This window comes from Podarcis muralis, chromosome 3 (assembly GCF_964188315.1).
Source record: "Podarcis muralis chromosome 3, rPodMur119.hap1.1, whole genome shotgun sequence".
NCBI classification, from domain to species: domain Eukaryota; kingdom Metazoa; phylum Chordata; class Lepidosauria; order Squamata; family Lacertidae; genus Podarcis; species Podarcis muralis.
The window spans coordinates 70,190,896-70,214,733 of NC_135657.1; the positions used below are offsets into that span (position 1 = coordinate 70,190,896).

The 23,838-nt window shown below is 42.3% G+C and overlaps 1 protein-coding gene across 13 annotated transcripts in view; it reads left to right on the plus strand.

Annotated features, from left to right (window-relative positions):
- Positions 1-23,838, plus strand: part of FYN (FYN proto-oncogene, Src family tyrosine kinase) — a 112,967-nt gene that overhangs the window by 64,292 nt on the left and 24,837 nt on the right. For 6 of the 13 annotated variants that reach the window (XM_077926079.1, XM_077926082.1, XM_077926078.1 and 3 more), the window contains 3 exons: positions 5,118-5,271; positions 21,873-22,130; positions 23,057-23,153. In XM_077926079.1, the coding sequence (XP_077782205.1) occupies positions 21,884-22,130; positions 23,057-23,153 (344 nt within the window). In that variant the 5' untranslated portion in view covers positions 5,118-5,271; positions 21,873-21,883. The remainder of the gene's footprint in view (positions 1-5,117; positions 5,272-21,872; positions 22,131-23,056; positions 23,154-23,838) is intronic. The other 7 variants (XM_028723201.2, XM_077926083.1, XM_028723202.2 and 4 more) reach the window with 2 other exon arrangements.

The following is a 23,838-nucleotide window of genomic DNA, read 5'->3' on the forward strand; positions in this document are numbered from 1 at the left end:
AGTTACTGGAGGATACGGGCACTTCCTAGTTGAAATGTGATTAAATTGCATAAACATTGTTCTTTAGATGCACTCATACCTTGCTTATCTCTTACTACCATATTTCTCTCTGCTCAGCACCTATAATTGATCCTACCTGTTTAGGGAGGTTTTTAATGTTTGATGTTTTATTGTGCTTTTAATTCTGTTAGGAGCCACCCATAGGGGCTGGGGAAACCCAGCCAGATGGGTGGGGTATAAATAAATTATATTACTACTACCTGCCCTTCCACTGTGGTACTCAGCTTCTTAACTACCTTTCTCCGGTTTGCCCACTCCTTCTTTCTGAGACAGGCTTTGAGTTGAGACTTGGTGGTTTCACGCTCCCCATCTCCTTTTCCTTCTGAACCCCTGGGCACATGTCTCTGCTGCTCCATTTGTACCTCCCGCACATGTCATCTTCACCACTGTTAAACTACCTGTGCTGGGAGAGATCAGTTTTTAATGAGAGCTGTGTTCAAATGGCACAAAGAAAATGGAATACAATTGTTGTGAGACACAACTTGACTCTTACACCAAACATTGGGTACTTGGGGCTCCCACACCCCAAGTTGTATGAGTGAATGTTCAATGGAATGAACTTGGCAGTAACGGCCACCTGACCCCTGATTCTGTCTAACCCAATTCACTGAGAGGAACCTTTGACTTTGGGGGAAAGAGAACCTTGCATACATTGTGTACACACAGAGAAAGAGAAAGTTTACACTTACTCTCACTCTGCCCTTTTTAGTCCTGTTGGAAAATCCTGTGCACCAATATATGCCTTTCCTATTCCCATTTTCATAAATAATTGTTAAAGTTAAATGTATGTGAAAATCATATGACTGGCATTTTATTATGACATGCATATATATATATATATATATATATATATATATATATATATATATGCAGGCATAATTATAGGGTTCTTGCCTAGAGAAGTATTTGAAGAAAGATAATTTTAAATTAAGGCTTAATTACAAGATGCATACCTATTAACTTCACATGATTAGTTTTTTTCTAACTTGCTTGGACGACTAGTTGCATTTAATCTGAAACTGTGCTGTTCTCCTCAGACTCATTTCTTCTCCTCGCTACTTTTATCAGTCATCGCATTTCACGCTTTGAAGTGGGGAATTCTCAAATTTAATTTTATAAAAAAAACTTACAATGAGCTCTGAGAAATCCTGCTGTGCCTGAGGTATAGCATGGCTATATGTGCTCCTCTGCTAACTGCCAGTGTAAGGCAATAGTAATATGGAAGTGCCAGTATTTAGTGTAAAATTTGTGACTGGGACCTGCTCTACTTTGGGAAAACAGGAAGAGACAAACGGAGCAGACAACTCTTGGCCTTGAAATTTGATTAATTGGACTCAGCCTGGACTCAGCCTCTGTGCCTAGTAATCTGAACCCGCTAAATTAGAAAGTCACTTTCATTTTAAATAGCAAGTTCTTCTTATACCAAATGAATGGCATACTTTTACATAGCAGTTGCATGTTCAGTAAGCATTGCATGTTCATCACAAGGTCTGGAAATTATACAGTACCCAGGAATTCCAAATTTAGTTAATCTCCAAATCCCATTTCTCGAGTAGTTTTCCAAATCATGGCTTAGCATGAATGTGTGGGTGTGTAGACTCCAGGAGAGGAGGTTCAGCTAATTTGCTCCTCCCTGTTCATTCTACTACTGTGAACATAAGAAGAGTCTGCTGGATCAGGGCAAAGGCCCATCTAGTCCAGCATCCATTTCTCACAGTTACCAACCACAGTGGCAGCTTAGTGCTCATGCATTAACGTATGGCTTGGCATGTTGTCTGAAACCATTCTCTCCAGACTAATCATGAGCTGTATCAAAGGCTTGCACTATGGTTTTCCAGCTTATTATTTGCCAGGGAGAGCTAAAACCATTACCACATTCTCCTCTGGAAGCCTGCAGGCTCATGTGGTCATACTAAGCAAAGGTTTGACTTGCTGTGGCATGCGAATCAGGCCATTGTCACTAAAAAAAAATCAATTTTTGTAGCAACGTGCGGGAGAAGAGCAAGATCCACTTCAGCGCCTCAGTGGGTTGGGTGCTTTTGCATGTACGTATAAGGTTCATCTTCTGTTCTGGCCATTTCTGGTAGCAAGACTGAAAATGATCTCTGCTTGAGGCCATGGGACAAACCTGCCACTGGAGATTTACAATAGCAGGTGATATGCGCCATTTGTCTGACTTTGTGAAATACAGTTATTATGTGTTTTACCCCTGAATCTTGCAGTTCATTGGGCTGTGACCCTCTCCCAACCTTACCTTGCTTCCTACAGAGATGCAATACTAGGGCTGAAGTGAAACCACGTGGGTTCACAACAAGGACAGATGAAATGCCATTCAATCCCCAAGTGTGTGGAATTGTTTCAAGAGCACTGCATTTAAATAGGTTCTGTGCATTCTGTTGATGCATGTAAATGCATGTAAAAATATCTACAGGTGAAACGATAGTTAACTTTCTTTGTTGCATAATTATTGCACTTTTTTCTTACTTTCCCCTGTGTCTCTTTGGCAACCGTTCCTTACCTTGAGGAAAGAAAGAAAGAAAGAAAGAAAGAAAGAAAGAAAGAAAGAAACCTCAGAGGTTTTAAAATCAGTTTGAGCGGGAAGGCAAAATGAACTTTGGCAAAGTTGTTAACCTACATAGGAATGGTGTGTGTTGTGTTTCCTTCCGCTTTCTCACGCTTAAATGTAACATAGGCATTACTTTGTGGCACCCAATGTAAGGCTAATTTGCCTCATTTGAATCTAAAAAGGAGCCCACATCCTTCCTGTGCCCTTCAGAGAATTCTAAAAGGCTCTACAGAGAAAACAGATGTACGAGTATGTATCACTTACAATTAGGGACGACATGATTAGGTTCTATGCTGAAGAAACTAAAGGACAAAGCTGCCCATGCAGAAAATAGGCTACTGAGATGATGAGGGGTGCTGAACACTCTTCTGTTTACTTTTTCTTGCCGCAGTGATTAAAAGCATTTAAAACTGAATAGCTACAAACAAAGCCAGAGTATTGATTGTTATGCTTCAAGAAAACTATTCTAAAGATGAGAAAGCGTTTACAGAAATATTAACAGGAGTGGACAAAATTAACTTCCAGCTTTCTCTTTCTTTCTTTCTTTCTTTCTTTCTTTCTTTCTTTCTTTGTTCCTCTCTCTCTCTCTTTCTCTCCTACTCTCCCTCTCTGCTTTTTTGGGAGAGGGGGGTTAGTATGGGAATATAAGTTTTTGTGTGTGTGTGTGTCTGTCTATCTATCTATCTATCTATCTATATCTATCTATCTATCTATCTTAGACTCTTTGTAGGGAAACTGCTGTCCAGCTATGTAAAATGTAACAGCTTAACTAAAGTCAATTTTGAATGTGCACAGTAAGGTGAAGAATGAAGACTGCGTTTTGGGGAGAAGATGATACCATATCTTGCGGAAGCAGCTCTGTGGATTGGGAGTCAGGGGCACCATGTTACAGTTGTTTCATTCTTTCCTGTAGGACTGCTACCAGAAAATAGCATTCACGAACATCTGCTTGGTCCCTAGCACTTGTGCTATTGGATCCCACCGGGTTCCATTCTGCCCCCCATGATATTTAACATCTGTATGATGACACTGAGAGGTGTCATCTGAAGATATGCAGCACAGTGTTATCAGTATGCTGGTGCTACTTGGCTGTGTCTCTCAGTTCCATCGGAATTAGGAGATGCTGTGCAGAAACATCCCAGGCAACACTGGGGTGGCAAGCCATGGTTGTTTTTGGATCAGAATAGTCTAACTTCAGAAATCTATGCCTGGCTAACCTTGTGACTATGCTACTGCAATGCACTGTACATGGGACTGCCCTTGAAACTGGTCTGGATGCTGCTGCAAGAGCAGAATGTGGCTGTTCAGCTGTTGGACTGTAACACTAATTGTGAAAGGATTGCACTAGTTACCTGTGAGGCACTGGGTTCTATTCAAGGTGTTAGTATTTGAAGGATTGGATAGTTTGAAGCACAGATGACTGCAGAATCACTTTCTCCAATACTGCCAGCTCATACGCTAAAAGCAGTGGTGTTGGCCCTGCTCATGGCCCTATCTGTGGGCATAGCCTGTTTCACAATGGCAAGAGATATAGTGTTCTCTTAGATGTCACCTCCAGTGTGGAACCCTCTCTAGGTAGAGCTGCATTTGTCCCGTCCCCCGTCCCCCCCGCTAACAATTGCACTGATAAGAAAAATACCCAATTGCTTAGAAGTCTTGGAATGTAGTGAATATAGCTGATTATCTGTTATTTCTTGACTCTTGTCCTGTGCATTCTGAAATGTGTGTGTGTGTGTGTACAGTTGTGTGAAGTTTTTAAGGTTTTAATTTGTTTATAGTATTAGATGATAAGAGTCTTATGCTCTACTGACTGAGCTATATACTTTGACACAAGTTTGTTAATATATTCAGAAATGTTTATCTGAGTGTTTATTATTGCTTTATTTTTAATTTTATGTAATTGTGGCATGACATATGCTCTAATGTAGACAAAGATATATCTCAATGCAACCATGTTAAACAGTTTAAAGATGGAAACGAATAAAAACTATGTTACAATTAAGATTATTTGACATACAAACAATGTATTATTTGGGAAACTATCTTAAGCACGGTGGTGACAAATCTGATTAAGATCTGGCTAAGACTCTACCTTCTAAATCTAAACTTAATGAATTAATCTACTGAGCAATCCTATTAATGCTTTAATTACTGTTAAGAAGGCAGATTGAATTTAGCAGATTGAATACATGCAGACCGTGTGTGTGTGTGTACATATTCTGAGAATCAGCCTCCCCCAAATCCAAACTGCCCTTAATACAAACTGCCCTGGAAATTTTGGACGGAAGGCAAGTTAGCTGAGCAAAGGAGAATTCAGTTTCAGAAGCTTAATTTTGTTTTTGTATAAGCTAAAGTACACATTTCTGACAGTTTCTTCTGTCTTGTGCTGGCTCATCCACACTTCTGTTTGTTCTATGATTTCTTCTTTTTCTCCCTTGATTTCTAGTCACGGGTCTGACAGGTTTTAGTTTTTTCCTGCTGCTTTCCCCAGGAATACCTGCTCTTTACTGCTGAATCGGAACAAACGTCAGTCTGCAGAAAACCTGATTGGCATTTGTTTTCCCAGGAAAAGTGGCAAGACGAAAGAACTTTTCAGACCTGTGACTGGAAATCAAGGGACAAACAGAAGTCTGGATGAGCTCTTAGTGAGTACCTTGAATCACATCAACAATTCATAATTTTTCATAATGGGCAAAGATGGAAAGCTGTTTGACCTGGTTCATGGGTACCTTGAGAGTTCGTAAATATGGGTAAAAAGTCTAGTTGCTGCTTAGGTAGCACTTTGTACTCAGTTGCTGATAACAACCAATGTGGTCATTAGCTCCCACATACCATCTATTAATAAGAAGCAGTTATAAGGAAAAAGTGAGTAAAGTTTTTGCAACATGCCATGGAAAAAACTGAGACCAGAACCACTGATTTCTGCTAAGTGTTTGCACTTACAGTTCTGAAGGAGCTGAACAGCAGAAACATACTGCATTGCTTAGTCATTTGAATTTTGTTTAGGCATGACATGAAAGTTATATAAAAAAACCCACAACAAGTGTAAAGAAATGTTAGAAGTTGTGTTGGGAATCACACAGCTGCCATTTGTAATTTGCTTTTCTTTACAACTTTTAGTAATCCATTGTTTTATACATTTTTAACTGAATATGTAATTCAAATTACTAAGGGAAGATCCACACCAAACATTTAAAGCACATCCAGTGTACATTTAAAACATGTTAGTTTCCTGAAAGAATCCTGGGACTTGTAGTTTCCCTGTCATGGAGCTACAATTCCCAGTACCCTTTACAAAGTATAGTTCCTGTGATTCTTTGAAGCCATGCAAAGCAATGAGATATGTATTGATAGGTCACTATTAAAATTGAACGTGTTTAATGCCTTAAGACGTTAAAGTAGACATGAATACGAATTAGTTTTACTAGGTGGACAATCTAGCTCTTGTTGCAGTGGTAAAATGCAGGCTTTAATAATAATAATAATAATAATAATAATAATAATAATAATAATAATTTATTATTTATACCCCGCCCATCTGGCTGGGTTTCCTCAGCCACTGTGGGTGGCTTCCAACTGAATATTAAAAACAATACATTTAATCCATATAAACACTAACAAAAAGGGGATATCATTTGTGCCTTGATTACAGAAATGTGTAATGCAGGGTTTGGACTAGATGACCCTTGGTGTCCCTTCCAACTCTGATTCTGTGATTGATTGATTTTTTGTTGTAAAATACATTTTGGTAGGTTCTGCTCCTGGAATGCAGAAAGATATGCAAAATTGAGCAAAACAATCAGCTGATAGGTGTGTGAATGGATTACTCAGGGCGGCACCAGGGCTGGCTTCTCTTGCATTACTCTGGCACCGTAGGAGTTGCAGCAGTGCCATTCCTTCCCATGCAGTCAGGTGACATCCAAGCATAGGAAAAAGACTCTTCTCACATGGGCTGTGCACACCACATTACATTTAAGCCATATCCCCCCCCCCCCCAAGAATCCTGGGAACTGTAGTTTGTTAAGGGTGCTCAGACTTGCAGCTCTGTGATGGATAAACTACAGGTCCCAGGATTCAGGGGGTGCTTTAAATGTATGGTGCATATCCCTGGCAGTGTAGGAAGGATCAGTGCTGCTGCCACTACTGCACCACAGGCATAATGCAAGGGCCAGTCTTAGGCTATTTTTGGATTCATTTAGTTATTAGTATGCTTTTGAGCATCTGTAGTCCAGCTGTTATTCTTACTATGTATAGGAACCACTTGGGGGACCCTTTTAAGGGGCAAAAAGTATCTATTTATAAAACGATTTGTAAATCCAAAATATCGGTGCCCATGCTGCCTCCTTGCATAAAAATCCAGGTAAATTAAGAAATTGGAAGAGTAATATATATTGGATAATAGGGGGGGGGGTGAGATTCCAAATTACATTTTCTTGGAGGTTCAGTCAGTCCATATAGAAAATTCTATTAGCAAATAAACCTTTAGACAGCTGAGATTATACCTCATTTAACCCTAGAAGCTGAAATATGTGGTTCAGCTTCTAGATAAAGTACATTTCCACTTACTCGGGTTTTTTTCCCTTTCTTTTAATAGAGCTTATAGTTGCTGCTCCTTGCACTGTGCTGCCTGGGATTTTTTCCAGGAATCAAAATGAGCTAAAGACAGCAGCTGCCATGGGCCAAACAACTCCCCTCTTTCCAGCTCAGCCACTACCCACCCATACACTCATTGATGGGACTAAAGCCCCTGGCCGTGGTCCCACGTAAAGGAGCACAAAAGCCTGCACTGTGTCCTTGGAGCTCACTAAATGCACATGCTGACGGACGGATTGCCAGAGAGGGTGACTCCTATAACAAAAGGCCCTTCCTTCGAGAGTTCTTCAAGCTTGCAATTTCTATCCCACCTGATAAAATCAGACATGCACTTAAGTCCAACTCTGCCAAAGCTTTGCATTCTTCACAGGTTATATAGCACAACCAATGATGTTTAAGACTAGTAAAGCAATGGCCCCTGCAACGTGCTCTACGCGGGGCTTCCTTTGAAAAGCACTCACAAACTTCAACTGGCTCAAAGAGCTGCAGCCAGAGTGCTTACTGGGGCTGGTTACAGGGAGCAGACAACTCCCGTATTAGAAAAAGCTCCACTAGTTACCTGTCTGTTTCTGGGCACAATTCAAAGTGCTGGTCATGACCTATAAAGCCCTTACATGGCTTAGGCCCAAGCTATCTGAAAGACCGTATTTCCTCATACGAACCTGCCGGCGTTTTGAGATCTTCAGAGGAGGCCTTCTCTTGGTCTTCCTACCCTCACAGGTCCACTTAGTGGGGATACAGGAAAGTGTTTCTCGGTGGCTGCTCTCAGACTCTGAAACTTCCTCCTTGGAGAAGCTAGACTGGCTCCCTCATTGTCCTTCCGCCGGCAGATGAAGACTGTCTTCTTTCAGCAGGCTTTGGGGAACTGACTGCTTTTTATGAAAGGGCTGGTGCAGTGCTGTTTTCATTGTAATTATTTGTATGTTTTAAACAGATTTTATATATCTATATAGTTTTAATTCTATTAATGTTTGATTGTTTTTAATGATTTTTTCCCTGTGTTTTTAGCAATTCTTTTTTTGTAAGCCACCTTAAATTCCATCAGGGAAAAAAGGTGGTGAAAGAATGAATGAATGAATGATTTATTTCCACAATATGATCTTTAGTAAAAACAGGTTTTGTGCCCCTGTTCTACGTGGACTGAAATCTCTCCAAGTTTCTAGATGTCATTTAGGAAAACATTCCCTATTCCCTGTCCAGTTTTTTCCACTACTGGCAATAGACTTGTCCATCTGCTGTCACCAGCATGTAAATGCTTCTGCTTATTTAACAATTTTTACATATTTAACATGGAACTATTCCCATGGTATTTCCTTCCCAATGTTTCTATGATAAAAAGTCCAGTTTCTTTGGAATTCCAGCATGCTGAGAAATTACCCCCCCCCCAAAAAAAAAAACACACCAAAGACGCTTATCTTTTTTCTTTTCTTTTTTTTTTCTTGCTTCTTTTTGCAATGTAGCCTCAACAATTGCAGAGAACAAAAACCAACGAAGCTTGTACTTTAAAATGTATTCAGAAGGATACATTTGTGCATATTATATCATAATACATAAAGATAATGTTGATCTTTTCCTTAATTTTTTTTTACATTCTAGACAAAGATTCAGATCAAAGAGGTTTAAACAGTTCCTCTTTTCCTAAACTTACTTGCTCCCTAGAGTTTAAAATGGAGCCAGTTCATTGTTACAAGTCATTTTCGTCTTTAAGCTCATAACAGTGAATTGAGTTTCAGGAGAATTATCTGCAGGGTGAAGTACATTTTACTACATATTCATACACATCCAAATAGGCCACTGGAGCTTCAAATATTTCGTTATTATAATGCTGTCTGAAGGAAACATAGCTGGGTAAAGTCCTTAGAAGCTGTATCCTATAAAATGTTGACAAAATGCTTTCGTTATCGTCCTTAGTAGCAGTTGGAGTACCAAGTAACTAACATATGAAAAGATTACTCTTTTAGACCTCTCAGGTGTATATATTTTGCTGCACGTGTTGAAACAGGCATCTACTTCTGAGGGAAAGAAGTTCCCCTGTGACACTATGGCACTTATCAGCTCTGGTTTTTGTAGGTACTTAAGTTTAAAACAGTTTTAAAAAACAAAACCTTCAGTTCAATTAATTGCGGGCATCTTTCTAATCTGACTGATGAGTTAGTTGACCAAATGGTGAAAGCATGATCTGAACACATGTATTGTAAGTTATACACCCCATATAAGTGAATGGAAAAGCCAAATCGCACAAGTGCTCTGCTAGTACTATGTACTCCTCATTGCTAATTGTTCTATCACTCCTGCTTGTACCTACATCAGCTCCTCCTCCTCCTCTGCTCTCTTAACCGATGCATAGAGCAAAGGGGATTGCTGTTCCCTAACACAAGCACTTGATGGATGCTTGTCATGATGGCCCCTAGATAACATTTTCCCAAAGAAAGTCCTATCCTGGATCTGCTATATGCCCCATGGAAATGACTGTTGACTGTTTAGAAGGGCACTTAAAGCCTTATTTTTACCAGGCACTTGCAATTTTTCGGGTTTTGTATTTTGTCTCTCACTTGCTTTATTGTAGTCTATTCTGAAATGATAATGCATCATTGATTTGCTTTTGTTTATAATCTGTTGCAAGCTACTTTGGTAACTAAGAGTGGCATATAAATGTAAATAGTTAAGAGTGGTAAGAAATCATGTGGAGCAGCTATATTTTTCACAGAGAAGTAATGAGACTGCACAGAGAGGCTCACAGTGTCATTTCCTCCTCGTTCTTAGTATTTTCATGGGGGGAAAACGTGGTGGGGAAAGTGACCAAGATAATCCCTTCCTTTTAAAGAGTACAAAAAGCTTTAAACTTTTGTGAAAGCAGTGTGAAAGGATACAAAGGTGTGTCTTTTGGATCTTCCATTAAACTTTCCTTTTTAGTGCACAATAAATATGATTGGGCTAATCAAAGTGAGCTTCTAAAACTAAGGGCATAACTTAATAACAGTATGAATTTGAAAAAAATAGTAATACATCTTTACAATTTATATATTTCTTCTTCAAAGAAGAGTATGCCTCCACTCTTTAAAAATAAAACAGACCTACTTCTTAGCTTATACTAATTAGTGCTCCATGATATAAAGGTTGCATAAGTTCTTTTTATAAAATATAAATAGATTTCTGGGGAAATGACAGAATCTGCCTGTCTTGCAGATGGATTTCAGTGATACTTGCTTAAACAAGTTTGCTGAAATTACTCTCCTTCCAACTGAACACTGCTCTTTTCCTTGACTGAAACTGGTACAAGCAAAGAGAATGGAAAAAGAATTCACTATTAACAAAACAAAACAAAAAAAGGAGGCCCTAACACTCATAGAATTATCTGGCAATGAAACTCTGTTCAAAATGGGAAGAGTTGGCAAAGTGGCCTTTTGTTGGGAGCTTGGAGGTGAGCCTCCTTCCCTTTCATTTCCTGCATTGGAGAGTTTTTGATTACGCCTGCTCAAACAGCCACTTTGTGCTAATGTGTTTTCTTGTGGATTTGCCAGGTGACCCCCTGACTCATGGGCACCCTGCCAGTTCCACCACAGCGACTGTTCCTTAAACAAGCACAGCAAGTGAAGTCAGTTTTTGCTACTGCTGTCCAGATGGAACACTGACTTTCCTGTTCCTTTTCAGCTAGTGGTGAATATATCCTAAGGTTGTTTTTGGTGGGTTGTTGTTGTTTTTTAAAGTACCTCAATGGTTCTCAGAATGCCAAAAGAAAGAAGATGGCTTTTGATGATGGTCCGCAAGATAATTCTTCTTCTTCTTGATTACTGCATCGCCCAAAATACTAGTGGATTTTCATCCCATGGAGTGCTCTACTTTGGTTTCTTCAGTTTCCTTCCATCAGCTTCTTTCTGTGAGGCTTATCTGCACATATAAAATGAAAGATAGCTCATAAGCTACAGCATTTGTTCTGGAGAGGGGCAGTTTTGTTAACAGGAAAAGGTGATCATGGGGGTTTATTTCTAGTGTGTGTCCTTCTCCCCACCCCACCACCACCAGAGCAAAGGCAACACATCCATAATTGTAACATTGCTGTTGTCTTTATTGGCTGTAAACATCAGTGCCAATTGGGGGCTGAATCAATGCTGTGAAATAGCACAATATAATCATAAATTTGTTCCATGTAACATAGATATGGAAAGTAGCAACTGAGAGAAGCAGAAAAGAAAACAAGAAAGGGCATACTTAACATGGTACAGTAAATAAGTCATCTTTTTGTTGTCTGTGTTCCTCCTTGACAAATGCCAGGAAATTGTCTCCTGTGGGCAACAAGGACGTCTTTACATGTGCCATTTCTATAGCAGGTAGAGGTGAGTAGCAGCTGTCCTGGAATAAGCATGCTATAAGCAGAAACTATAATGGACTCCAAAGCTGAGCTGTGTGCATATAACTGACCAAAGGCTCCTCTCAGCTGCATGTTCAGGTCAAGAGAACTGGAGAGTACCATGTGAGACTGACTTCATATACATCTCTCAGCCATTTTGCTCTTGGGGTGCTAGGTCATTAAGACAGAAAGAAGAAACAGGCAAATGATCTGTGAGGCGTACAGTGCCATTTCTCTTACATACTAGGCCTGGGCGATATATCGCTATCTCACCCAGGACCAGTATGAGGCACCGGTACAGCTTGCTCCTCCCTCTGCATCTTTAAGATGCTCAACTGAGGAGTGTGCAGCTGTCCTTACCTCAGCCAAGCAGTTAAAGGAGCTCCCAGCCCAGGGCTGGCTCCCGTGAGCCGGCAGCGGAGTGGGGGCTCCGTGAAACTGCTCAGCTGAAGGGAGCGCGGTTCGTGGTTGCCCACTCACCTGTGAGCGGGAGGAGCACTTGGGCTTTCTCAGCTGGGAAGGAGGAACAACCTTCCCGATTCCTAGCTGAATTGTGCAAACAAGCTGCGTTGTCCCAGCCCATGAGCGCCTGGCTGAAAGTGCCTCAGTTCCCGAGGTAACAAGAGAGTTACAAAATATCTTTTTTAAAAAAATAAATAAATAAATCCTAGTGTTAGTATGAAAAACGTTGAAATAAAAATTTGTTTATCACTGAAGAAAGAGAGAATTAAAAGTATTGGGTAATAGGTCCTAATTAAAGCAGGGCCTATCCCTTCCCTGTAAAGAAATCTGGCATTAGCAACACAGATGTTATACTACTGACATAATTAAACAGGCATACCTCCCACTTGGCACATTATGCTTCTTGCTTGGTTCTGGATCACACCTTACACTTTGGCAAGTCACTTAATTTCCGCCTCATTTTCCCATCTCTATGCAGCAGAAAAGACCACATGACTTTGAGATCAGCATTCCTTTGTGAAGGACTTTTCTCCTTCCTCTTCTCACTTTTCTTTTAATAATAAATAATAAATAATAATAAATTTTATTTATATCCCGCCCTCCCCAGCCGAAGCTGGGCTCAGGGCGGCTAACAACAATAAAAATAATCCAACATTCTAAAACATTCATTATAAAATTAATTAAATCAAATTAAATTAAAATCAAATTAATGGCAACCATCAAGCCAAATTCTGTGCATATTGCCGATTGCCAGAGGAGGGGGTCAGGCTGCGCCCTGACCAAAGGCCTGGTGGAACAGCTCTGTCTTGCAGGCCCTGCGGAAGGATGTCAGGTCCTGCAGGGCCCTAGTCTCTTGTGACAGAGTGTTCCACCAGATTGGAGCCGCGACCGAGAAGGCCCTGGCTCTAGTTGAGGCCAGCCTAACCTCTTTGTGGCCTGGGATCTTTAGGATGTTTTTATTTGCAGACCGTAGATTTCTCTGTGGGACATACCAGAAGAGGCGGTCCCGTAGGTACGAGGGTCCTAGGCCGTATAGGGCTTTAAAGGTTAAAACCAGCACCTTAAACCTGATCCTGTACTCCACCGGGAGCCAGTGCAGCTGGTATAATACCGGATGGATATGATCTCGCAGCGAAGACCCCATAATGAGTCTCGCCGCGGCATTCTGCACCCGCTGGAGTTTCTGGGTCAGTCTCAAGGGCAGCCCCACGTAGAGCGAGTTACAATAATCCAGTCTGGAGGTGACCGTCGCGTGGATCACAGTGGCTAGGTCAGGGCGAGAGAGATAAGGAGCCAACTGCTTAGCTTGGCGGAGATGAAAAAATGCCGCCTTTGTTATAGCTGTAATCTGCGCCTCCATAGAGAGGGAGGTATCGAAGATTACACCCAAACTCTTAACGGATGATGTTGGCACTAATTGCACCCCCGCAAGAGATGGGAGTTGCCCCCTCAATCCCATGTCGCTCCGTCCCAGCCAAAGAACCTCTGTTCTTTTTATTTCCCCTTTTTTATTTCCATCATGGAAAATAAGCAGGAAACACCACAATGTTGCCTGGAATGTTGTTTGCTGTTATACCTGTCTGGACTTTGTCAAATATTAGTGATTTCGGATGTTTCTTCCCACTGGGTCAAGGAATAAAATACTTTGCATTGAAAATGGAATGAGGTCCCTGTGAATAGAAGGCAGAATTGACATGAATTTATCTTTTTGTCACATTCCACTAGGATGCCTCTCTACATTCTGGGCTAAGCAGAAAATGATAGGAATATATATATTAAGAGTACACTCTGATTTAAAAGCATGATGAAGCAGGCAAGGCACTTATTCATCCAAGAGGAGTCGAAAGCCTGCAATACCTACCTCACTTTGTTTTCTCTGTGACTCATTTTTTATTAGAGAATTGGAGGGAGAGGGGGATGATCCTACAGAAAGCAGGATGTGCAGACAATGGAATTAGAAATCTTATTTGGGATAAACTGCTCAGAATGTTTTAAAATATTGAACTAAAAAAGGATGCCTGATGCTAAGGGAATTGTGCCTTTTAAAATTATAACAGTGTGAGGAAATGAATTAGTCTGGGTAAAATAGTGAAGGCAGATAAATTACCACTATAGTACTGCTGCTCTGGTTAGACTTGGAGCTCTGTGCAGATTAAAAAAAATCCAAAAGTAAAACACTTTAGAGGTCCATTTATTAATTCCCTTGTATTGGTCACCAGGCAGGTGCCTGAGTGCTCAAAGCCTTGCTTATGCAAGTTGTCTCTGCCTCACTATTTCCATCTCTAAAACGGATAACAGTTATCTACATACTTGGCTCCTTGAGCCTATAATGAAGAAGTGTGACTCAACCTATTTTTAAGGTTTTTGCTCACTTTTGCCATTTAATTCTTTAATGTGTTTTGCGTTGTAGTTGAATGTGACTTAATGCGTAGTCGGCAACTGGGTATACCTGTCCAGTGTTCTGCTCTGCATTGCATTTGGAGTTCTAGTTTTGTGTTTCTAACTATGTTGTCTTTGTTAGGGGCTGTGCTGTGTGAATGGAGCTGCTCAGTAGCTGGAGAGTTATGAACATATGGAACAGCTGACAGTATAATTTACATGAACAGAATGTTTTATGTGGGCATTTCCTTTAGGTGACTGCTTTCACAACATTGCACAGATTACAGGAGGTGAGGTGGGTGCCTGGAAAGATTTGAGTATCACCTCCTTTGGGGGGCACCAGTACCCAATGAAAACAGCACAGTGTTTAGCATTGTAGCAAGGACTCTGTGTATTTGGCAGCTCTTGTCTATTCCATGCAAAACTGATGACCACAGTGAGTGGGAGGAAAACAAGGGCAAGAGTTTACAAAAAATTATTTAACGGGTTCTAGCCCATTTAGCAAGATCAAAAGAGTCTAAAAAATTGTTTTTCCCCTTCTGAACCATACTGCTTACACAAGTTCCAAAATCAAAGCTGTATTTTTAATATTTTTATCTGTTATACACCTGCCATATTGTACACAACAACCCAAGTTCATGAAGGAGTGCAAGGATTTGAATAAAAGACACTGTATAAGCAACAGAATTACCGTCCCTTTAAGGAGGTAACTATATGAGATTAAACTTCCATCCCCTAACTGAACCCTTGCCAATTACCCTGTCATTCTCCTTCCCCAGTTGACACACAACTTAATACATCTAGAGGACTTTATATGGAGACTCCAACGTGGTCATCATTCTGGAGTCCTTCAGGCTGCTCACAGATTGCAGCCTTGGTCTTCAACCTTCAAGCATCAGGTTCACAACAACCAACTATTATTTACCTATAGCTCTTTCTTGAGGGCTGTCATACAATCCTGTTCTCTTGTTAGCAAACCACTTTCAGCTCTTTGCCCCAGTATTATCAGTTCCTGGGTTGAATCTTCATTACCCTGTCCTATCTTGGTCTAGTAGTAGCATCAGGGCTATCCAAAAACACAGAGGAGAAGCTGAGGTCAAGCACAGTGATGCAAGCCAAGCATGGATGTGGTCCAATAGCAGGGACATGAGACAAAGCCAAAATTAAGCAGTCCAAAAGTAGGCAAAATTTCAAAAGCAAGGGGTTAGCAGCGGTCATTCAGTGTAGGAGGCAGGAACAAGAAGTCAGGCTGAACAGAGTTAAGGGACTGTGCTTTTCACAACTGGGAAGCTCACAGTAAGGGCTAATATAGCCTGTCTTTCCATCCCCCCACCTAATCGCAGTTGCTGCTATTTAGGGGTATTCAGAGAACTCTTCCCTTTTGAGGAGTACCCTTCCTCATAAGGAGTCCCAGGGTTCATCACACGGGATCCTGCATGTTCCCCAAAGTCAATGGAAGGTTCAGTCCATCCTCCAAGGTGCCTGTGTCCAGTTCAGGGCTACATATGACAGACCTTTCAGATGCCTGCCTCTTAAGTCCAGCTCACTGTGGCCCCTTCCTAAATCCTACCCCTCCTTCAGCTCCAAGAGCAGCTCTACCCACCCAATACAAAACCTGGCCTTTTATTTACATCAGCCAAGACCCTCCATGCAGTCACTAAAATTTGGGTGAAATTCCATCCTCTTACTGACTTATGAGTCAATAAGACGCGGTAGAATGTCCACTAATGCAGTGTTTCCCAACCTTTTTTGGGCAAAGGCACACTTGTTTCATGAAAAAAATCTCGAGGCACACCACCATTAGAAAATGTTAAAAAATTTAACTCTGTGCCTATATTGACTATATAAAAAGTACAGTGGTGCCTCGCAAGACGAAATTAATTCGTTCCGCAAGTCTCTTCGTCTTGCGAGTTTTTCGTCTTGCGATGCACGGTTTCCCATAGGAATGCATTGAAAATCAATTAATGCGTTCCTAGGGAAACCGCCTTCAGACCAGGTCCGGGGACAGTCTGTCCCCCGACCTCTTCTGAAGCCTGGGGGGGGGGGGGACAAGGGCTTTTCTTCCCACTGCCAGCCTTCAGAAGGCTGTTCTGAAGGCTGGCGGTGGGAAGAAAAGCCCTTCTTCCCACCTCCCGCCCCGCAAGCTCCGGGGACAGGAGGGCTTTGCTGCCGACCGCGAGGATTTTAAAAGCCCCTGCTGTCCCGGGGCGATTTTAAAATGCTGGCGGGCGGGAGCGAAGTCTCCGCTGCCCCGAGGAGATTTTAAAATGCTGGGGGTCGGCAGCGAACGCTTCGCTCCCGCCCGCCAGCATTTTAAGATCGCCCGGGGCAGCGGAGAAGTCTCCGCTGTCCCGGGAAGGCAGGCGGGGGGAGCAAAGACTTTTGCCCCCGCCTGCCTTCAGAAGAGGTCCAGGACCTCGTTCCGATGCCCGGCGGCGGGGTGCGAGGTTCCCGCCCCACCGCCCGGCATTGGGGCATCGTTCCGATGCCCGGCGGCGGGGTGCGAGGTTCCTGCCCCACCGCCCGGCATCGGGGCATCGTTCCGATGCCCGGCGGCGGGGGGAGAGGTTCCCGCCCCACCGCCCGGCATCGGGGCATCGTTCCGATGCCCGGCGGCGGGGGGAGAGGTTCCCGCCCCACCGCCCGCCATTGGGGCATCGTTCCGATGCCCGGCGGCGGGGTGCGAGGTTCCCGCCCCACCGCCCCGCTTCGGAGCAGCGCTCCGAAGCGGGGCGGCTGGGGCAGGTGTTCCCGCCCCACCGCCCCGCTTCGGAGCACCGGGAGAAGCGATCTCCCCGCAGCCCCTTGCTTCAAAAGAGGTCCGGGGGCAGCGGGGAAGAAGCGCTGCGCTTCCCGCTGCCCCCGGACCTCTTTTGAAGCAAGGGGCTGCGGGGAGATCGCTTCTCCCCGCAAACCCTTGCTTCAAAAGAGGTCCGGGGGCAGCGCGAAGCGCTTCCCGCTGTCCCCGGACCTCTTTTGAAGCAAGGGGCGGTGGGGAGAAGCGATCTCGGGCGCCGCGGCGCGCAGGCGCACTGCTCGCTCCTCTTTCCGCGCAGGCGCCTTCTCTCGCTCTTTCGCCTCCTTTTCTTTCTCTCTCGATGGTCCGCCTACAAAGGAGCGAGGGAGGCGCCCGCCATGTTTGGATTTGCATCCAGCAGGAGATGCCGCCGCTGCCCCGCCTCTCCCGCCTCCCTCCCACGGCACACCAGGCAAGGTCTCACGGCACACTAGTGTGCCGCGGAACACCGGTTGGGAAACACTGCACTAATGGACAAATTAAAACTGACCACCCTTTTGATGACTGAGTCTCAATACAACCAACAACCGTTTTACATGCGTTCAATATGTGCTTGACACATAGCCACAAACATGTGCACGTCACCACAAACCCAGAGGTGACTAGAAAAGGTGCAAAAGTGGCCCTAAAGGAATGCAGAAAGGGCAAAAACAGTGTAAAAGCAGTGCTTAGCAATCCCATAGGCCTTTGCAAGTGCAATCTCAGGAGCCCTTGCACTGACTGTTGAGTCCTGTGGAGAGTTGGAGTTTAGACAGGGCAGTTTGGAAGGAGCAATTGTGGTGGAATTTGGTTTTTTCAAGGGGTTTTCAAGGGTTTTCAGAGGTTTAGAGGGTGTTTGTAGGCTTTTTCAATGGTGTTCCTGATATACGCAATTTCACTTAAACCTGTAGTGCCTCAGAATGTAACCATGGCATAAAATGGTCGTTGCCTGTATAAAGCCAGAAACCTCTCCAAGCAAAATGCCACCCCACCCCCCACCCCCGATGCTAGACTGCAGTGACAATTTAACTGACACTTTTCTGTCTGCTATTCTACCTTCAATACAACATATTCCTCTAGCTTCCAGCAGGAACATGTCAGTTAAATGATCATCTTGTTTCAAATGACATAAGATACGTTTAATAAAGTTTACATCAACAGTACAAAGCTTCTCAACAGCTGGGATAGCTCAGTCAGTAGAGCATGAGACTCTCAATCTCATGGTCATTGGTTTGAGCCCCACGTTGGGCAAAAGACTTCTGCACTGCAGGGGGGTTGGACTAGGTGACTCTCATGGTTCCTCACAGAATTAGATGAGTCATTGATCCTAACTATCCATCCCTTCCACAGATATCCACTGTATATTCATGCATAAGGATGACACTTGTGGCATAATTTTGTGCATGTTTTCTCTAAATCAAGCCCCACTGTGGGGCTTACTCATGGGATTCAGCCTTGTAGTGACTCTTATACATAACACCTCAGAAGTAAGGCCTATCAAGTTTAATGGAGCCCACGTAAGAATGTATAGCAGGCTCCCCACTTCTGATGTATAGTGTTGCAACTTCACTAACACATTGGTGAGTGTAGAATTGTTGTACAATTGAACAATATTTTGAAAGGTAAATTTGTGCTCTATCACTTGAAGTTTCATTATTCCTGTAAACTTTGTTTAGCTTTCTTTAGAAAATGCCTAATACTGCTTTGGGAAAGTGGATCAAGATTAAGCTGCTAAAATTATGGTAACGGTAATGGCAAACTTTGAAACGGTCCTATGACCCAGCAACCCAAACATTTGAGGAAGAAATACATCATCCATTAGAACCATATTAAAATCTTGTTTACCGCTTGTGGTGTTGAACATAAATCTCCAAGGGGTCTGGCACAAATAGTTTCCAGATTTTGTTGAATGATGTCATCACCGCTTGTCCTGAGCATGCATGTTTTCAGCTCTACCAAACCATGAATGCCTCCATTCAGCTCAGGTTTGAATTTGAGATGCTTTGTGATAACAGCGGAAAATAGATTCTTGCCCTCTGGTTGCTCAGAGCTGTGGTGCTACTGCTGAATGGAGGATGTATTTAAAAATATCTACAAAAACCCTGGAGTCCTTTTGAATCGAGTCCAGCAATGTGCTTGTACTTCCTCCTGAAACTTAACTAGGCGACTAATGATATCATCCATAGCTAGTGTCTTCAAGAACGAATGGACAGCTTTTCAAAGTCTTGGCTTGAAAAGAAACATGTAGGTTACACCCTCTGTCACATCTCACACAGTCCTGCAATCAAGCAGCTTTTATACGTGCACTGCCCAGGCACTGGAGCCAAGCTGAAGAGGACAATAGAAAGGGAAATGACCTCTCCATCAAACTTTTCTGCCTGCTCCTCCCCACCTCTCACAAATAAATACATGCCAGCAAAGAGAGAGAGAGAGAGGAGAAACTGACTAAAATATATTCATTAAAATATGTTGCACTGATGTCACTATTACCTCTTATAAAAATCTGTTTCATTTGGGTCTCTCTTTTTTTACAGTTTGGAAGGCCTGTGTACCTATTCATTGCTGGCCTAGTTTTCTGTTACTTGTTTAGTTGGCCTGCATTTCTTGAATAGCTGCTTTATTCATTTTTCTTTCTTCCCTTTTTTTTTCTTTTTGGCACCTCAAAGTTAATAATTCACTTTTTTGTTGGCTCAGCGTGTGAATAATACATTTAGGGCCATATCCTCCCCTTCCTCTGTAATAAAGTATATCCTTGCTCAATTCAGATTGTGAAAGTGCTCAGATATCTATAAAGCACTATTAAATAGAGATGGGGGCTAAACCTAGTGGAAGAGAAATTCCACATAAATTCATATGCACAAATGTGGATGCAGAAGTTTTTTTGTTTCATTTGTTTTATTTTGGGATTCTGATCTCCAAAGCATATTCTGCCCTTTCCAATATGTGCAGTTTGAAATCACAGTGTGCCGCTACTCTCCAATCCTGTGTGGAGGCCTCTAGGAGCCAGTGTGATATAATTGGCCCCTGGAGATGCTTAGAGAGCACCCACCCACCCGGCAAGGCTGTATGTTGCAGGATACAAAATTTGTCCCCATTAGAATCATCTGGTAGGGTTGCATGGGGAGGGATAGAGGGTTAAACCCACACCACACCATTTTTTCCCATATGGCTCTTACATATGAGTGGTATATTCTGGTTTTTATATATATAATTTTTTGATTGAATTTTATAAATATTTTTTTGACAAAACATCCATCTTACATATAATATATAAAGACCGCTTGGCCATCTTGGCCTGAGACTTCCCTCCTCCTCAACTAATGGTTTTCCTAATTATGCTCTGATACTGCATGTTGTTGTTGTTGTTACCCTTAAATCCAAATCTTAAATACAACATTTAAACATCATATTGATAATAATTGATATATCTAACCGTACAAAACTTCTTGTAGCCCTACTAACGATGTCAGTTGTTTACAATTGTCTCTCAAATACAATGTAAATTTATTCCAGTCTTTCAAAAAGGTCTGGTCCTGCTGGTTCTGAACTTGGCATAGTCCATTAACTTCATCTGCCACTCTTCTTTTGTTGGGATCTCTTCCATGAGTGGTATATTCTGAGTAATGCTGTGTGTGGAAAGTGAAGCAGTGTAAACTCTGAATGCAGCATGTATATGTATGTAGGAACTATATGTGCAATAAACCAGCAGCTGTCTCTGAGGTAACAGCCTCTAGCATAAAAGTGCAACTATCTCAAAAATGGCTGCCAGCTCCTTGGCTATATTGAGGGTGAGCAGCTGCCATTGCCATCCCAAAGTGTAGTAGAGAATAGGTGGATAGAGGTGTGGAGCAGGAAGACTATTGGAGGAGCCATGGAATCCATCTCTCTCCAGAGAATCTTAGCTGAGGATGGTCAGAACCTTGAGCTGACACTTGGTGTGGGGTTAGGGTTTGCCCAGGTCAGGCAGCTAGAGCATGAGTAAATCTCTTGCCAAAGCAAATACAACAGACAGAAGAGCTTGGTGGCCTTTTCTACTTGCAGCTTGCTCAATGTTGGGGAATTTTTGTAATGGGGTGGGAGAAGTTGAGACTATAGAATCAGAAACCAAATGCTCAGTGGTTCATGAGCAATATTTTCCAAAGTGGTAATGTGAAGTGACTTCAGAAAGGATGTGAGATGACTTCAGAAAGCCAACACAACTTTAACGTCAATACTTTAACAGGAGAACTACAGAAGAGATAGATACCTATGAGATCAGTTAACAAGAGGCTAAAATCATTGGGTGCAAAGATGCTTTTTATGAATTGTAGGAAACTTTATCCTGTGTTGGTCCATAGTCTGTCTTTTTGCTGTTCACATCACAGCAAACAAAGGACTGGCATAAGCCATGTTTGAATCACACTTCAGAAACGCAAAAAGGGGGACATTGCGTTGTAAAGGAAACTTCTTTATTGCCCAACCATGTTTCTCAGTTGGAGCACAAACACCAAATGGAAGGTTCAAGAAGTTGCTTTCTAGACATGTCCCAGAAAAGAGATATGTTGCCTTTAGCTGCTTGATACTGATGTATCCCAAAAATGTTTCTGCATTAACTGTTTATGTGCCATATCATGTTGGTAAAGTATATCAGACATCAAAATGAAAACAGTTTTTGTTTGTTTGTTTGTTTGTTTGTTTGTTTACTGCAGGATTTTAGATAATGGGCTGTGTGCAATGTAAGGATAAAGAAGCAACAAAACTGACAGACGAGAGGGATGGCAGTTTAAACCAGAGTTCAGGTTATCGCTATGGGACAGATCCCACCCCTCAACATTACCCAAATTTTGGTGTGACTTCGATTCCAAACTACAACAACTTCCCCACAGCCGGTGGACAGGGGCTGACCGTCTTCGGTGGTGTAAATTCCTCATCACATACAGGCACACTGCGAACAAGAGGAGGCACAGGTATATCGTTTAGAATAACTTTATCTTTTTCAGAGTATATTAGGTTTCTTCAGTACAAAAAACAAAAACAAAAAAAATCAGTCTTTTATTGAGGATCATTTGCATTCTTGCAACACCCACCTCTGATCTGAAGACATGAAATTATTCTTGCTCATGTAGGACACAATTCACAATATAATAATAATTCACAATGTAAGCAGAGCACACAAATGGAGGCCTGCACAAAGTCAGATGTGACTTTGGGTATAATATATTCTCTGTCTCCATTCCCCCTTCTCTGTCTCACACAGTGCACACAGAGCCCCCTCATGCTGCTCATTCTCAGCACTCACGTATATACACTTCTTGCACTCGTAATTTACATGCTGCTCTCATACTTATGCAACATTCATACTTGCAGTCTGTAACAGGTGACCTTGTGATTCACATTGCCTACTGCTGTTTGTGCTGAACTCTTTTCCACAGAGTACACGGAAGCCAGAGCTCTTACAGGCAATAGCTACACTGATTTCAAAGTCTCTAACCTATCTTTACCTCATTTAAATAAATAATAAAGTTTTGTTGAGTGCACGTGCAATCCAGTGTAGCATGATGGTTGAGAGACTGAGATGTGAATTCCCTCGTTCAGATATCACCTGTATGACTCATGAACTCAACAGGTGGCCTTTGGAAAGCCACTGCTATCTCTTCCTTAGACACACACACTCCTTATCTGCAGTACAGGAATAACGATAGTCCTCTGTCTTGCACAGTTTTTGTTTTTGTTTTGCAAAAATAATACTTTGTGAAGTAAGTGGAACAAAAAACAATTTTTAAACCAAATTCTGTATTTTTTTTTAAAAAAGGCAGAATTTGTTGGCCATCTATTTTCCCCTACCCCTATTATGCAGTAGCAAATTTGTAAACTGTTGTTTTATGTCCTTTAGGTGTAACTCTTTTTGTGGCTCTGTATGATTATGAAGCAAGAACAGAAGATGATTTAAGTTTTCATAAAGGAGAAAAATTTCAGATACTTAACAGCTCGTAAGTTTTATGTTACCGCATGACTTTATTAATATTTGTTGAGTGATTTGTACCTTCAGCAGCACTCCCAAAAGATGTACAGGGATGGCTTTAAAGGGGATTAAGACAAATTAATGAAGGATAAAGATACTAAAGGCTACTAGCCATGATGGTTGTGTACATCATCCAGTACTGGAGGCAGAATAACTCCTAATACAGTCATACCTTAGTTTTCGAACAGCTTAGTTCTGAAAGCTGCTAACCTGGAAGTGACTGTTCTGGTTTGTGAACTATATTTGGAAGCCAAACGTCTGACGGGGCTTCCATGGCTTCTGGTTGGCTGTAGGAGCTTCCTGCAGCGAATCAGAAGCTCCGCTTCAGTTTCCGAACATTTTGGAAGTTGAACGGACTTCTGGAACGGATTCCGTTTGACTTCCAAGGTATGACTGTACCAGTTTCTGGGAATCACAAGTGGCGAGAATGCTGCTGCTCTCATGTCCTGCTTGTGAGCTTCCTGTAAGCATCTGCTTGGCTACTGAGAGAGCAGGATGTTGGACTAGAGAGGGGCCTTTTCTGATTCAGCCGGAGCTCTTATGTGAAATCTTCACACTCAGAGCAACTTCTGCTCCTGGTGCAAGTGGACATGAGAAGCACAGCTTCAGGTGCTGTAAGCTAAACAGCTGGAGGAAGAGACGCAGGATACTTG